General features: G+C 31.0%; 1 protein-coding gene across 1 annotated transcript in view; it reads right to left on the reverse strand.

The window, feature by feature from the left end:
* Window positions 1–15,146, reverse strand: part of csmd2 (CUB and Sushi multiple domains 2) — a 543,350-nt gene that overhangs the window by 285,951 nt on the left and 242,253 nt on the right. Inside the window, exon 10 of the mRNA XM_056479194.1 lies at window positions 12,949–13,073. Within this exon, the coding sequence (XP_056335169.1) occupies window positions 12,949–13,073 (125 nt within the window). The remainder of the gene's footprint in view (window positions 1–12,948; window positions 13,074–15,146) is intronic.

Below are 15,146 nucleotides of genomic sequence, written 5' to 3' on the forward strand. Positions count from 1 at the left end.
AGAAAAGAAATACAGCACGTTCAAGGATATCATGTGCTATAGTTTGATTCTTCATTAAGTGAAATACCATTTGATCTATACAAAAATAGAGACTTTATTTAACTGTTAGTATTATTTTGATGGTTTAAATTATCATTTTCACAGATGTTGTTTGCTACACTGAAGTAGACAGTTTACTAGCATTTAATAAGATTCCAATGGATATGAAATGACTTTTGCAAACTGAATTTGAAGCGGATGCTAAAAAATGGGACACCTCGTCTGACAGATTTACAATATTCATAAAAATAAGATATTTTTTTTCTTGAGCAGCAAATAAGCGCATTACAATGTTTTCTGAAGGATCAAGCGACTGCAGTTATGACTGCAGGGATAAAATATATTTAACTTGTTATAATATAGAAAACAGGCACTATATACTACAATAATATTTCAGTTTTACAAGCTTTTATTGTGTTACAGTGGAAACCTCACACTTTTAAATGGTAATGCAAAGTAAGCTATGTTTAAATACACCGGAAGCATGTTAAATTCAAGTAAATCTTCATTATGTGTATTGATGCAGATGTGGTAACAGAGAAGGAGTTCTACATGCAGCTTTATTTAGTAAATGTTAAAGTCTACATAGGATACAGCTGCGGATATGCACATCAATATAGCATAATTTCTGTGACCCTGAATAACATCAATATTTTTATATTACTGTGACGGTTAGGTATAGGATTGGGGTAGGGGTAGCCATTAAAAATACAATTTAATGGGTCATTTAATAAATAAAATAAATATTACTCAGTACAACTACTGTTTTTACATTACTGTGATGGTTGAATTTAAGCTTGGGGTAGGGGTAGCCATTAAAAATACAATTTAATGGGTCATTTAATAAATAAAATAAATATTACTCAGTACAACTACTGTTTTTACATTACTGTGATGGTTGAATTTAAGCTTGGGGTAGGGGTAGACGTTAAAAATACAATTTAATGGGTCATTTAATAAATAAAATAAATATTACTCAGTACAACTACTGTTTTTACATTACTGTGATAGTTGGGTTTAGGATTGGGGTAGTGGTAGACGTTAAAAATACAGTTTAATGGGTCATTTAATAAATAAAATAAATATTACTCGGTATAACTACTGTTTTTATAGTACTGTGATGGCTGGGTTTATAGTTGGGGTAGGGGTAGACGTTAAAAATACAATTAATGGGAAATTTAATAAATAATATAAATAATTTGTTAACTTCCAGCCCAAACCATCTGATCTAGCAACAACTGGCAGGCATGGGTTAAAACAGGAACAAAACATAAATAGCAAAGGCAATCCAAAAAGAGTAGTCCAAGAAACAGGCAAAGGTTGATGCAGGTAGAAAACACAGTCACATTTCAGAAACTGTCCAAGGATCAAAAACAAGACGGAAGAGCAAACCACGGAAGCAAGGAACATGGAACAATACTGAGCAATGAATGGATGTCTCTGTGGTGTTTAAATAGTCTAAGTAATCAGTGAGGATTGATCTGTAGCTGTGTGTGAGAAATCAAGGGGTGATCTACAACTGATGGATGAGTGCCGGGCACTTGTACTTCGATAAAGTGGCGGATTTGTAGTTCTCCAGCGATCTGCAACAGCTACATCTCTGGTGATCATAACAATATGAATATATCACATAATGTTTTGTAAAATAAAATGTCACCAAAATGGGTGTCTTTGATACTCTGTGAATCTTTGACTAATATAATGCTACTTTTATTTGTATAATAATAAAAATAATAAATAATACATACATATTTTTATTCATTTATTTATTTATTTATTTATTTATTTATTTATTTATTTATTTATTTATTTATTTATTTACTCAATTGTTTATTTATTTATTTATTTAATTGTTTATTTATTTATTTGTTTGTTCAATTGTTTATTTATTTATTTGTTTATTCAATTGTTTGTTTATCTATTTATTCATTCAATACTTTCTTTCTTTCTTTTTTCTTTATTTCTTTATTTATTAAATTGTTTATTTATTCATTGAATTATATTTTTTATTTATTTACTTATTTATTCAATTGTTTATTTATTCAATTGTTTCTTTATTTATTCAACTGTTTATTTAATTGTTTATTTATTTATTTATTCGATTGTTTATTTATTAATTTGTTATTTTTATTTTTTTTTTTAACAACAGGTACAGTAAAATGTTTTATATTATTGTAGTAAATTCCTATTCATAGCAAATCATGAGATTGAAGTAACATCTAAACTTATCTAAATCTAAATATTTAAAAAAATACATATCCAAAACTTTATTATTCTACATTTAAAAAAAAGCTGCCACGGAGATTTTTTACCCTGTAATTATGAGCCAATGCTCAAACTTTTGTGCTATACATCATCATTTTTTACAGAGTGTGTATGCTTCCACTCTGATCGGCTTATGGGCCTACAAACAGATTAATTTATTTTTTTAAAGCACACGTACTTCATAAATGTTTAGCCCTTGGCTGCAGTCAATATTTCACAGTTGATTTTTGTTAAAGGTAGCTGAAATAATCTATGGTGGGATGTTGGTTTTGATTGGCCTGGCATGTGAGCTGAATGCTGAATGACCTTGCCGGTGACTTTTCTTTGAGTTGAAGTGTCGTGGCCTCCAGGAGGACTTTAAATACTTCCTCGAATGAAAGAGCTGGATGTCTAATGAGAAGGGAGGGCACAGGCAGCGTGTTTGCACTAAATGAATGTTTCTGCAGGTCTGGGACCAGCTGGAGCTTTTAATGAGCTGTGTCTGAGGTGAGCTCCTTAGGGCCTCCCGCACACACACACACATACACACTCACAAAGTTTCCTCAAACACTTTAAGGTGGGCTGACATTAAAGAACAAAAGTCTTTGGATAGTTAATTAACATCAGGGCCGACTGACCCCGATTTTCACCTTCACAACAGAATGTGTGTTGTCTGCAGCTTTCTGCTTTAAAGGTCTGGGCTTGCTAATCACACACATTCACAGATAGCTTTTTATATTATACATTTTATTATAAAAACATACATTTATAGCTAATTAAATTAGCAAATGTAATTTTATAGACATAAAAAAAAACCTTTGGATGCAAGTGTTTGTTCTGTTTTTGCTCTGTTTCAAAAATATCTGCAAAATAAATTGATGGAAAAAATATGGTAAAATAATTTAATTGATTAATCTAATAATGAATGAATGAATAAAAATAAATTAGTGACTTGAATGAATGAATGAAAAAAATAATGAATGAATGAATGAATGAAAAAAATAATGAATGACTGACTGACAGACTGAATGAATGGATAATATATTTTTGAATGAATGAAAAAAATAAATGCATGAAACAAAAAATGTCTAAATGAATGAATGAACAAACGAACGAATGAATGACTGACTAAGTATAATATATAATAATATATTTTTAATGTATTAATGAAACAATGAATGAATGAAAAAAATAATCCGTGAATAAATGGAAGAATGAAGAATTAAACGACTGAATGTATAAATGAATCAATGAATGAATATTATTTTTTAAATGAAAAAAAATGAAAAAATTAATGCCTGAATAAATTATCAAATTATCGAAGACTAACTTACTGACTGACTGACTGACTGACAAAAATACATGGCTGGATGACAGACAGACAGACAGACAGACAGACAGACAGACTGAATGAATGAATGAATGAATGAATGAATGAATGAATGAATGAATGAATGAATGAACTTTTGACCCAGTCTAAAAATGTTATTTAATGTTGTACTTCAAAACCTATATTGAAAGACCTGACGTAAGTAAATCTACAGCAGGTTTTCATTTATGGATGAGCTATGCTTGTAAGACTTTCTTCAAGGACTAATTTTTCTTGATATGTGGGTTATTTCATTCTCTATGAAATAAGCTTCAAAACGTGATCTTATTTCTGAGTATCTCATAAAAAAGACAAATAAATTTTATTGATTTTTTATCCAACATCCTTTAAAATGAGGCAAATCACCGAAACAACCATTTGGCACATACATAAATATAACGCCATTATTATTATTATTATTGTTATTGCACTTTTATTCCTGTACTTATGCGTGTAACAAAAATGATTTATTAGTGCTTTTTCTGTGCTTATAATTCAGACTTTTTCTGAAGTATGCAAATTAAAATAAGTCATTTTTTAATAATTGGCTGGTGTTTCGAGTGTTAAATCAATGAAACAAGACAAATAATCATTCTCTACATTAGTGGCGAAAAGGAGCAACTGATGAAGAAATGGGCTACAGTAAAGCAATAGCATAAAAATCATATTTAAAAAAAATCTGGCTGAAAAAAGATTTTACATTTAATATATACAGTTGAAGACAAAATGATTAGTCCTGAAATGTATTAATGTGACACTGTAATTATTCTAATAATATTTCAGAAAAAAGAAAATACTGTGAACATTTCCTTGATCTGTTAAAAGTCACTTGAAAAAATGTTTTTTTTTTTTTTTTTTTTAATTTTTAAAAATTAAAAAATCACAGGAGGGCTAATAATATGATATATATATTGATATTTTTGACTGTGAATCTCAAAAAAATTCATAAATATATTATAATATGTGATAAAATAAATTATGTACAGATACACATTTGTAGTAGGTACTTATTTTCAAATAAAAAGGTATATAAGGTAAAATTTGAAAAATTATATAAATATATAAATATATATAAATATATACATATATATATACATATATACATATATATATATATATATATATATATATATATATATATATATATATATATATATATATATATTAGTGCTGTCAAAATTAGTGCGTTAATGCATGCGATTCATCTGAAATATTTAACGCGTAAAAAAAATGTACGTAATTAATGCAGTTGCAGTTTTTTTATTTCCTGTTGTGGCCGACATGCAAAGAAATATAGATAAGACCAAGGAAGCACTTTTCAAAGGAAATTTTCTATACAAAACAATGAATGTTGCATTACCAGGCTATCCAGCGTTTCCTCAAGAGTTTCATCTATGTTTCATTTTTAATCTTTAAACTTTTGTTTTAATGGAATTTGATACCACATGCTGAATGGAAAGAAAAACCTCAGCATTCCGTGACTCAATGGTCTTTTAAGGTAATCAAAAATCGCTGTTTACATAGTAGACTATTAATAAGAGTATTATCTTAACCATATTAAAATTTGAGTATTGGTGTCCACCTAAATGTACTCTGAAAGTGTCAGCTGAAGTCACAAGCTGTCGAAGACAGTCCATTGCTCACCTTTAAGTTGATTCCATGAGCTCTCAAATGTTTCATTAAGTTTGACGTGTTTCCCCCTTACACGCAACTTTTGTAAAGCGTCTGCTTCAGGTTGCGTTGTCAGAATACTTGCTTGAACAATATAACGTGTTGCTGAATATGAAGAAAGTCGCTCACCAGGTGCGCTATACTGCGTGTGATGTGTATGTCTGTGTGTGTGTGTGCGCGCGTGTTTCCTAGCAACAAGAACAAACGCCTAAACATCGCTGACGGTGTATTCCTCAAAGTTGTTTAGAATTAAATGTTTAGAGATGGTGTGTCCAAATTCCCTGTAAGAATTAGTCTTTGGTGTGACACAACCCGTACCTGTGGGTGCCTTTGATGTACTCCTTGATGCTTCTAACATTTTTGTCGTAGCACCAGTGGCACCCAAATTAGGCACTGAAATTCATGTGCTGATTCTGTGATTCTGCTTGTGAGAGACTGTTCTCACTCTCAGGTCATAACATTCAAAAGAAAAGAGCCACATTGTCCCCTGATAATGTCAACAGACTGGATTGTCTTAACTGGCTAAATGTAAAGAAGTACTAAGCAAAATTATTTCTACTTTATAATTAATGTTCTCAACTCTCAGCAATACAACATTTCAATGAGTACAATTGTTTGTATTCATTACTAGAATTTTCTAATTTCCTTATTTGCAATGCCTGCATTTTGGCATTTTTTTTGCAGTCCACTTGGAATCCAACATGGAAATCATTTTTTTCTTTATTGGCATTGATTGTATTGAAATTCAAATGGCACTAACATGCCTGTGTTTTTATTTATGTAATAAATATGACTGTCAAGCCAACAGTTCGAGGATCTTGATGGTTTATTGTGGGTAATTTGCTTACACGAAGTAATCTGTTACAAGTTAAACATAATTCTAATAAACAATCTTATTTTGAATTTAAATAGTTTTTGTCTTGCGTAAAAACAAATTTTAAAAATAACACGTTTCAGTCTTTTAATTGTGATTAATTGCAGAAAAAAGTGTGATTATTTACTTACTAATTTTTTTAATCGATTGACAGCACTAATATATATTGGCTGATAGCCGTGAGATATTTAGGCAATATCAGCACCCATACAGCCTCTTTACCCATGTGTACTGTATCAATCCGCTTGCAACGAGTTCCAAGCAAGCGATTTAAAAACATACAAAGTTACAAACCATCCCAGCTAATCTGTTTAGCAAAATTGACATGGCAAATGATAGATTTCTCATGAATGTACCCTGTGATATTAGCTATGAAAGCCCATCAGATGAAGATGAAAAGATGGCATCAATAGAACAAACTGCAAGAAGTGTAGCCGGTACTGCACTTGATCCCAGCAACCCAAAATGTCTTTTAAACAAAGTGTTGTATGACATTCAGTAACATTTCAGATGGAGAGGGAAGGAGGGTATTCGTGAGCTTAAGCCAGACTCCTTTACATTAAAGCAAGACGAAAACTGCACAAATACTTCACGATGACATCTGATGAGGAAACAAAAAACACAAATATCCACTGGAAGTCAGCAGAGAGAATAGGATGCCATGTATGAAGACCCTGGAAACCCCCTGTGCTCAGTTTCTTCTCTGGAGAAATATCTAAGCAAGATCCCACCAAACGCAAAAGCCCTTTACCTGCAGCCCAAGAGACGGTTTTCTGCTAAAGACAATATCTGGTACTCCAGTGTTCTCGAGATTGTGCAAAGAAGCTGGGACCCGATGGGTATACACAAACCACAGTATTAAAGCCACTCCAATCCAGAAGCTGTCAGATGCAGGATTGCAAGTGTGAGAGATCACAGCTGTCAGTGGACACAGGTTTGTTTCTAATTTGCTTAGGCAGTATCTACAATTAAAAGACAATGTGTTGTGCAAAATGCATGTTAAAACCCTAATGCACATTTCTCTTTTTTGGGGGTTGGATAGATCAGAATACTCTTTAAAGTCTTATTGGAGACCACCTCTTGAAAGCCGAAAACGCAGAGAAATGCATATTGTGTTATTTAGGTTTGAATGTTATTTAGGTTATGACGTGCTAATAACTTTTCCCAACCTTTCTATATTATTTTATTTAATAAAAGCATTCCAATGGCCTGAATGTATACTTGTAACAGAGTAATTACATTTTTACAAATACAGGTAATTTGACTTTTTTTATTCATAACTCTTTCTTTCATAAATAATGTTGATAGTAGTACAATGAGCTAAATTAACTCGGCAATCCTCGTTAAATCTAAAGTGTTGTTAGAATCTTTAACGGATGCTTGCTCAGCTGTTTAACTGTCAGCTTGTGATTTGAATCCAACGCAGAAGAAAGTAGTTCCTCATACAAAAGGGAAAAGGGTTTTTGAGACTTTCCATGTTTGATGTTGTTTATATATATACATGTATATATATATATATATATATATATATATATATATATATATATATACACACACACACAATTATCAATCATGCTGTCAAACTGTTGTATAAACGCAATATCACACTCGTAGCAGTGCGATATGGCTGTATATCGGCACTGGTGGGGGCACTAAGGCACGCTATATAAACATCCGATATAAACCGATACCGATATAAATAGCCATATCACACTGCTACTCGTGTAATATTGGTCACATATAAATACTATATATAACTATATCTATATATATATATATATAGATATATATATATAGTTATATATAGTCAGAATTTAATTCTTCCTCTTTAAATATCTTCTAAATTATGTTTAACAGAGCAAGGAAACTTTATTCTGGAGAAAGAGAGCTGAAGAAAGATAAAATAAATCAGTTATTAAAAATGAGCTATTAAAACTATTATGTTTAGAAATTTGTTGAAAAAATCTCTCCATTAAACAGAAATTGGGGGGAAAAAATAATTCAGGGGGGCTAACAATTCTGACTTCTACTGCTACTATATATATATATATATATATATATATATATATATATATATATATATATATATATATATATATATATATATATATATATATATATATATATATATATATATATATATATATATAATAATAATTACTATTATAATTAATATAAATAATTTTAGCAAATTTATATTTTCATTCATTTATTTAAAATACATTTTAAAATACCTTTTTCTTATTTTTTTTAGATGAGTAATGGAGCTGATAAAGTGACTTGCTCCATCTGCCGATTTTCGACAGTTTTCCAATTCCAGGTCTATTTTCCTCCTTTCCAAAAGCTCACAGTGATGTGCCAAAAAACTGATCGTTAAATAATCAAAAACAGAGGCAACTGGTGCAATCCATCACAAAGCTGTCGACTAACTTTCCTCCTGGAGATTGTCAAGCCTGAGGCTCCGCGATGGCAAAGGCCACTGGTGCTGCTGGAGAAGGGATGTGTTGCTCTAATCAAATACTAATATTCCACAGCAGCACAGCACAAATTCATCGATATGAGAGAGTTAGAGCAGGTATAACCAGCGATTTATGTTGTATGGGAATGTATTGGTGTAGAGCTAGTGATGGGTCTGTCTCTCTTATTGTCTTATCATTATATACCAATAACAATTCTCTACATGACACAGTCGTTTTCCATCATATTAATAAGAAAATCTATAGTCAGTCTGTGCAATAAATAAATGTACTAGAGCAATACATGTGCAATTTGCATGTGAGATCAAATTTACAAACATATTTAATAACATATTTGGGTTTCCAATCACAGAACATGGAAGAAATCATACTAATTTATAGTATTATATACTGTACAGTAAATTAGTATTGAACTCTAAATATAATATTATTCTTACAAAATACCCAGGATAGCTTGAAGAATGCAGATAAACCATTTATGTGCACACATACAGTCAGAATTATTAGCCCCCCCTGAATTATTAGCCCTCCTGTTTATTTTTTAGGGTAATTAGGCAAGTTATTGTTTAACGATGGTTTGTTGTGTAAATCTAAATAAAAATATAGCTTAAAAGGGCTTATAATGTTGACCTTAAAATGGTTCATAAAAAATTAAAAACTGCTTTTATTCTAGCCGAAATAAAAGATATAAGACTTTCTTCAGAAGAAAGAATATTATCAGACATACTGTGAAAATGTCCTTGCTCTGTTAAACGTCATTTGGGAAATATTTTAAAAAAGAAAGAAAATTTCAAAGGGGGGGGTGGGGGGGGGGGGTAATAATTCTGACTTCAACTGTATGTGTTTGTTGTCTTAATGTTTGATCAGTTTAGCTGTTTTTATCTGTATCAATGAGTCCTGCATCAATGAAACATATATAAGACTACATTAAGTGTGTGCTCACAACAGTTTATTTTAAATAAATAAATAAATAAATAAATAAATAAATAAATAAATAAATATTGTATTTACCTTTTTGTCTTTGAGTGGATACATGTAATATATCACCATTGACAATCTCACTAAATACCAGAAAAGAAGCATCTCTAATAACAGTATAGAGAAGCTCTATAGGTTTACAATAGTATTGTGTAAAACAGGCAAAATTATGTATATACAGTAATGTATTTGACACATCGAAATGGAGTACTTTTCTTAATATGACATCTCAATTAAATGGCATGACTTTGTTATATGTGTGAGAATACTAAAAAACACATATATACTCAGCAGTGGGGTTTGAATTTTTTAAAATATATATTTTTATTGTTATAGATTAAATGCACAACATAACAAATTAATAAAACTTTATATAACCATATATAATTGTTTATAAAGATAATATGTACTTATATGTTACACATTTTTAAATAAATTTAGTTTACTGTTGTTATAGTTTAAAAAAAAAATAACAGGACAATTTTTTGTATTTTTTAATAAATAAATAAATAAATAAATAAATAAATAAATAAATAAACAAATAACAGAAGATAGACAAATAATAAAAAAACTACATTTTATCTATTTTCTGTTGTCATTGATGCATTTTAAATCAAACAGTGCAAAATGGTATTAATTTAATAAATAAACAAACGAATGAACAAATGAATGAATGAATGAATGAACGAATTAATGAATTTAGCATAGTTATCAATGCATTTTAAAACAAAAAGGCAAGTCAAGGCAAGGCTCTTCACTCTACTCTACACACTTTAAAGGCACCACAACACAGGCATGCCTAAAATGCATGTTATTAAGACGTATATTGTCTGTACCACACAACAAAATGCCAGTCTCGCGGATCAATTTACGACACGAGGCGAAGGTGTCAGTATGGTGGCCGGCATCTCTCCGGGGATGAGAGGATCCTGTGTCTGTTCTGCCCAATCAAAGTCACAAATTAACTAAAGCTCAATAAAGTAATTAATAGGAGCCCGGCGAGGCTAAATAAGCTGATTACTGGCTGAGCGATAGCATCTCTTCGTCCTCAGGAAATCTGCTTTCGAGATCTGTTGTCATCCTCTCCGTTTCCTCTCTCATCTATCGCTTTTTTTTTTCCTCATTGTCCTCTTTCACTGTCAGGTCATTAATCAAGAGCCTTTAACTCTGCAGAGATACACTCCGATTTCAAATTACTCGACTGTTTATTAAACAAATGGGCTTAAATCTGCTGTGATAAATTTGTTTGTTGTAAATATGACATGGTATTTTATTAGGACACATGAAGGGGTTGGGGAAGGGGTTACATTTGTTTATTTAGTGCAGAGGTTTTAATTTGTTTGGATGTGGCTGCAGACAGCAGGGAATTTTTAAGGGGTCGTGAAACACCAAAACATATTTTTTGAGATGCTAATAGTCATTTATATGTCCCACATTGCTAAAAACACTATTATAACACATATATTTCACAAAAAAAAGGTGAAAATTGGTTGTTTTTGCGTTATTTCGATCAAATTTGTTCTTCCGGTTTGAAAAAAACATTTGAAGCTGTGTCACAGCGATGAGATCCTTGTGTGAATTCCAGCATGTAGACTGGATGTCTGTATCGGCGAGTACAACGTGACGTCTTTAAGCTTTCAGCATTAATTCATGAGAAAGACTTGGTTCGAACCAATCAGCGTGCTCTATTGTGTATGAGGTACAACTTCATTAATATGCATGTTACAACTTCTAACAACTTTGTTTTTACCTGTTACAGTTTTCAGAGAGACGACACGCTGTGTTGCCAACCGTAATTTGAACAAGTGTTTGGAGACATGGGTCATCAGTGTTGCGTTTATAAATGTCCCGATATGACAGCGCAGCTGGACTCACGTGTGGAGTAACACGCGCAACTAATACACAGCAAAAATACATTTGTAAGGAACATTTTTTACCCGAGAGCTTTTCGCATCTGGAAATGGTGAAATCTGGATTTTCTGCTCATCTTCTTTTAAATATGACACGGTTCCAGTTTGCGTTGATTGTCCTGTCTCTACGGATTTGATAAGTGTATGATCAATGTTCTTTGTTTATGTTTATTCAGAGGTAAAGTTAGTTAGTATCGCCAGCAGTACTCTTTCAGTTTTTTAAGGATTTAAAAACTGAATTAAAAAATATAAAAACTTAGTCAAAATGATTTAGTTACTAAGTTTACAGTCCGTTAATATCACTACAATATTATGGACTGAAAGATCTGCTGTAAATGCTGCTCTCCAAATGTGAACATGTAAACACCTTAATCAAACTATTACTGTTGTGTAGGACTTTCGCCGTATTTTGTGACAGGATAGTCTACACAAACATGCCTTTCTGACGCTACCTACCATGTGCATCTAAGTTACAGAGAAATGCAGAGGTTTCTCTCTCTCACTCTCTCTCTCTCTCTCTTTCTTATATGCCATGCGGTCTAAAAAATTTAATTAAAACAACATTTTTTCAGCAGTTCCTTGTATTCAATATCTTGTTTGTCACAGGGGGCATGCATGAAATGTAACTGAATGAAAGTGAAAGTTCCAAACTGCAATTACTAATGTCCATGTAAACAAAGTCACTGTCTTTCTCTGTGTCTGTGTGTTGTTTTACTGAAAACTTCCATTTTTATGCAAACCCTTCCCTCCTTCAGTCCCCTGACACTCCCATCTAAAGAGAGCTGGACTCACCCACTTTCCTGACTTTTTTCAAACTAGAGGTGTGGAAACACCCTGCTGAGATGGAGGGAGGGGGGAGGGGTTATGGTTCATGGCCCTTTAAATACATTTGATATTGTGATGAAGAATACAGCTACAACATTTAAAAATAAATGCTTCCCATGTGTTTAAGGAAAATTTTTATATAAAAACATATTAAAATTGAATATGTGTACAGTTTTACATTGTAAGATAAAAAGCTTCTCATATGTTTAATAAATCAAATCAAATCAAATAAAACATTTGTATGACTTTAAAGTGACGAGTAAATGCATCCCAAATGTTTGAGCAAATGCAAAAATATACAAAATTTATAAAAGAAAAGAAAAGAAAAAATAAATAAATAAAAATATAACTTTAAAAAATGAAGAGTAAACGCTTCCCAAATGTTTAAGCAAATAAAATAATAATAAAATTAAAAATAAAATAAAATAAAAAATACATAAAAATAAAATAAAATTAAATATTTGTATGACTTTAAAAAGTGAAGAGTAAATACTTCCCAAATATTTAAGCACATACAAAATAATAAAAATAAATAAATAAAATAAGTTTACAGTTTCCTACCTCTGCAGATCGGTCGGTCATCACTCCATCCAACATAACTGTCTGTAACTCGCAAACAGGTGATGCTTTTAGACCCCTGAAGCTCATATCCTTCATCGCAAGAAAAGTGCACGGTAGCACCCCGTCTGCAAGAATAATAACAAACAAAAAAAATATTATTACTTTGCATGAATAACAAATAATAAACCTATATTTCCTACATTATGCACATCCAACACAGTCAGCCGGTCATTATGGCAAAATAAATCCCGACAGGGCAATCAAGACCCCAATGTCGATGTTTATTTTCCAATAATGATCATTCGGCAGAATTTCATCCGACGTAATAGACAGCTACTAAGCAAAAAAATAAATAAATGAACACGAAATATCGATCAGAGTTAAAATGACTGTATTTTGTAAGAAAGAAAACGGCCACAGAGACATAAATCTAGCCCAGAAGACTGGTAGCCACTGATAATAGTCAATTATACAGAATATTAGCCATGTTTACACAAATATTTGACTTCAGAATGGTGTAACTGACAGCTCAAGAGTCAATTCCATTACATCACATTAGATAAAGACAAAAGAGGTGAACAACACTATCTCAAAACATTTCCTGGTATTCTTTGCCAACTCTGTAAAAAGTGCTACATCAAACAACTTCAGCTCTGATATATTTCCATGCCCAAAACTAATAGCATATCAAAATAAATAATCTTTCATTCAGATTATAATGCTTAGTTGACTGTTTTGACCCCCATGATATGTTTATATTGCAACATTGTGATTGGCTGATTATATATTTGGGTTAGACTTTATTTTACGATGACGAATACAGTTTAACTATTTAATTAACTATTAAATAATTTTAATTAATTACATGTACTTACTGTATGGTTAGGGTTGGATTTTAGTTTAAGGTTAGTTACATGTAATTATACATAGTTCATTGTAATTAATATAGTAAGTGTATGGAACATGTAACTTAAATTAAAGTGTTACACAATATTTAGCAAGTAATTGAACAGGTGTTCTTAAAGGGACAGATCATAAAAAAATAAATAAATAAAATAATAATAAAATAAAATAAAATAAAATAAAAAAATGTTTCCTCATTCTCTAGTGATTCCAAACTTTTATGAAGTTCTTTTTCTAGTTGACAAAAAAAGAATATATTTTGAAGAATGTTGGAAACCGGTAACCATTAAAACAACACTATGGAAGTCAATCATTACTGTTTCCAACATTTTTCCAACATTCTTCATATTTGGGTTTGTGTTCAACAGAAGAACTTTACAAATGAAATATTTTGATCACCATCAACTTGTTCCAAACCTGTGCTGAACACAAAATAAACAAATAAACAAGTAAACAAACAAATAAATAAATAAATAAATAAATAAATAAATAAATAAATAAATACTGTTTACTCAATCTCTAGTGGTTCCAATCTCTAGTGGAGTCTATTTTTTCTGGTTGACAAAATAAAAAGATATTTTGAAGAATGTTGGAAACCGGTAACCATTGACATCCATTATCGGAAAAACAATACTATTGAAGTCAATCATTACTGCTTCCAACATTATCCTAAATGTGTTTGTTTGTGTTCAACAGAGGGAACTTCACAGAATGAAAGAATTTGCTCACCATCCACTTGTTCCAAACCTGTATGCATTTATTTATTTTGTTGATGGATATCAGTAGTGGATATCAATGGCAGGTATGGCAATATCAATGGGTATCATTACAGTAGAATTCCATAGAAGTCAATGAACCATAAAATCGTTAAAAAGGAAACACTATTGGGTAACACTAGACTAATTGTCCATTATTTAATGTATTTACTAACATGTATAAATAATCTTGTAAAACATTGATTAGTCATAGTTCAACATTAGCTAATCTATTAGTACAATCCAAAGTTGTACTTGTTAACATTAGTTAATGCACTGTGAGTTAACATGAACTAACATGAACCAATGCTATTTAACTTAACTGACATTAACCCACATGAATAAATACTGTATTTAATGTGTCACTAATAGTTTGTTCATGTTAGTAAATACATTAACTAATGGACTGTTATTTTAAAGTGTTACCCAATATTAATTCACAATGTCTGTAAGTTCTGTCACTTCTCCTTTAGAAAATACATGCAGATGAACAATGCCATCTAGTAACATGTTTGCAAAACTGCAAACTACTCAATCTCT

Source organism: Danio aesculapii, chromosome 19, assembly GCF_903798145.1.
Source record: "Danio aesculapii chromosome 19, fDanAes4.1, whole genome shotgun sequence".
Taxonomy (NCBI): Eukaryota; Metazoa; Chordata; class Actinopteri; order Cypriniformes; family Danionidae; genus Danio; species Danio aesculapii.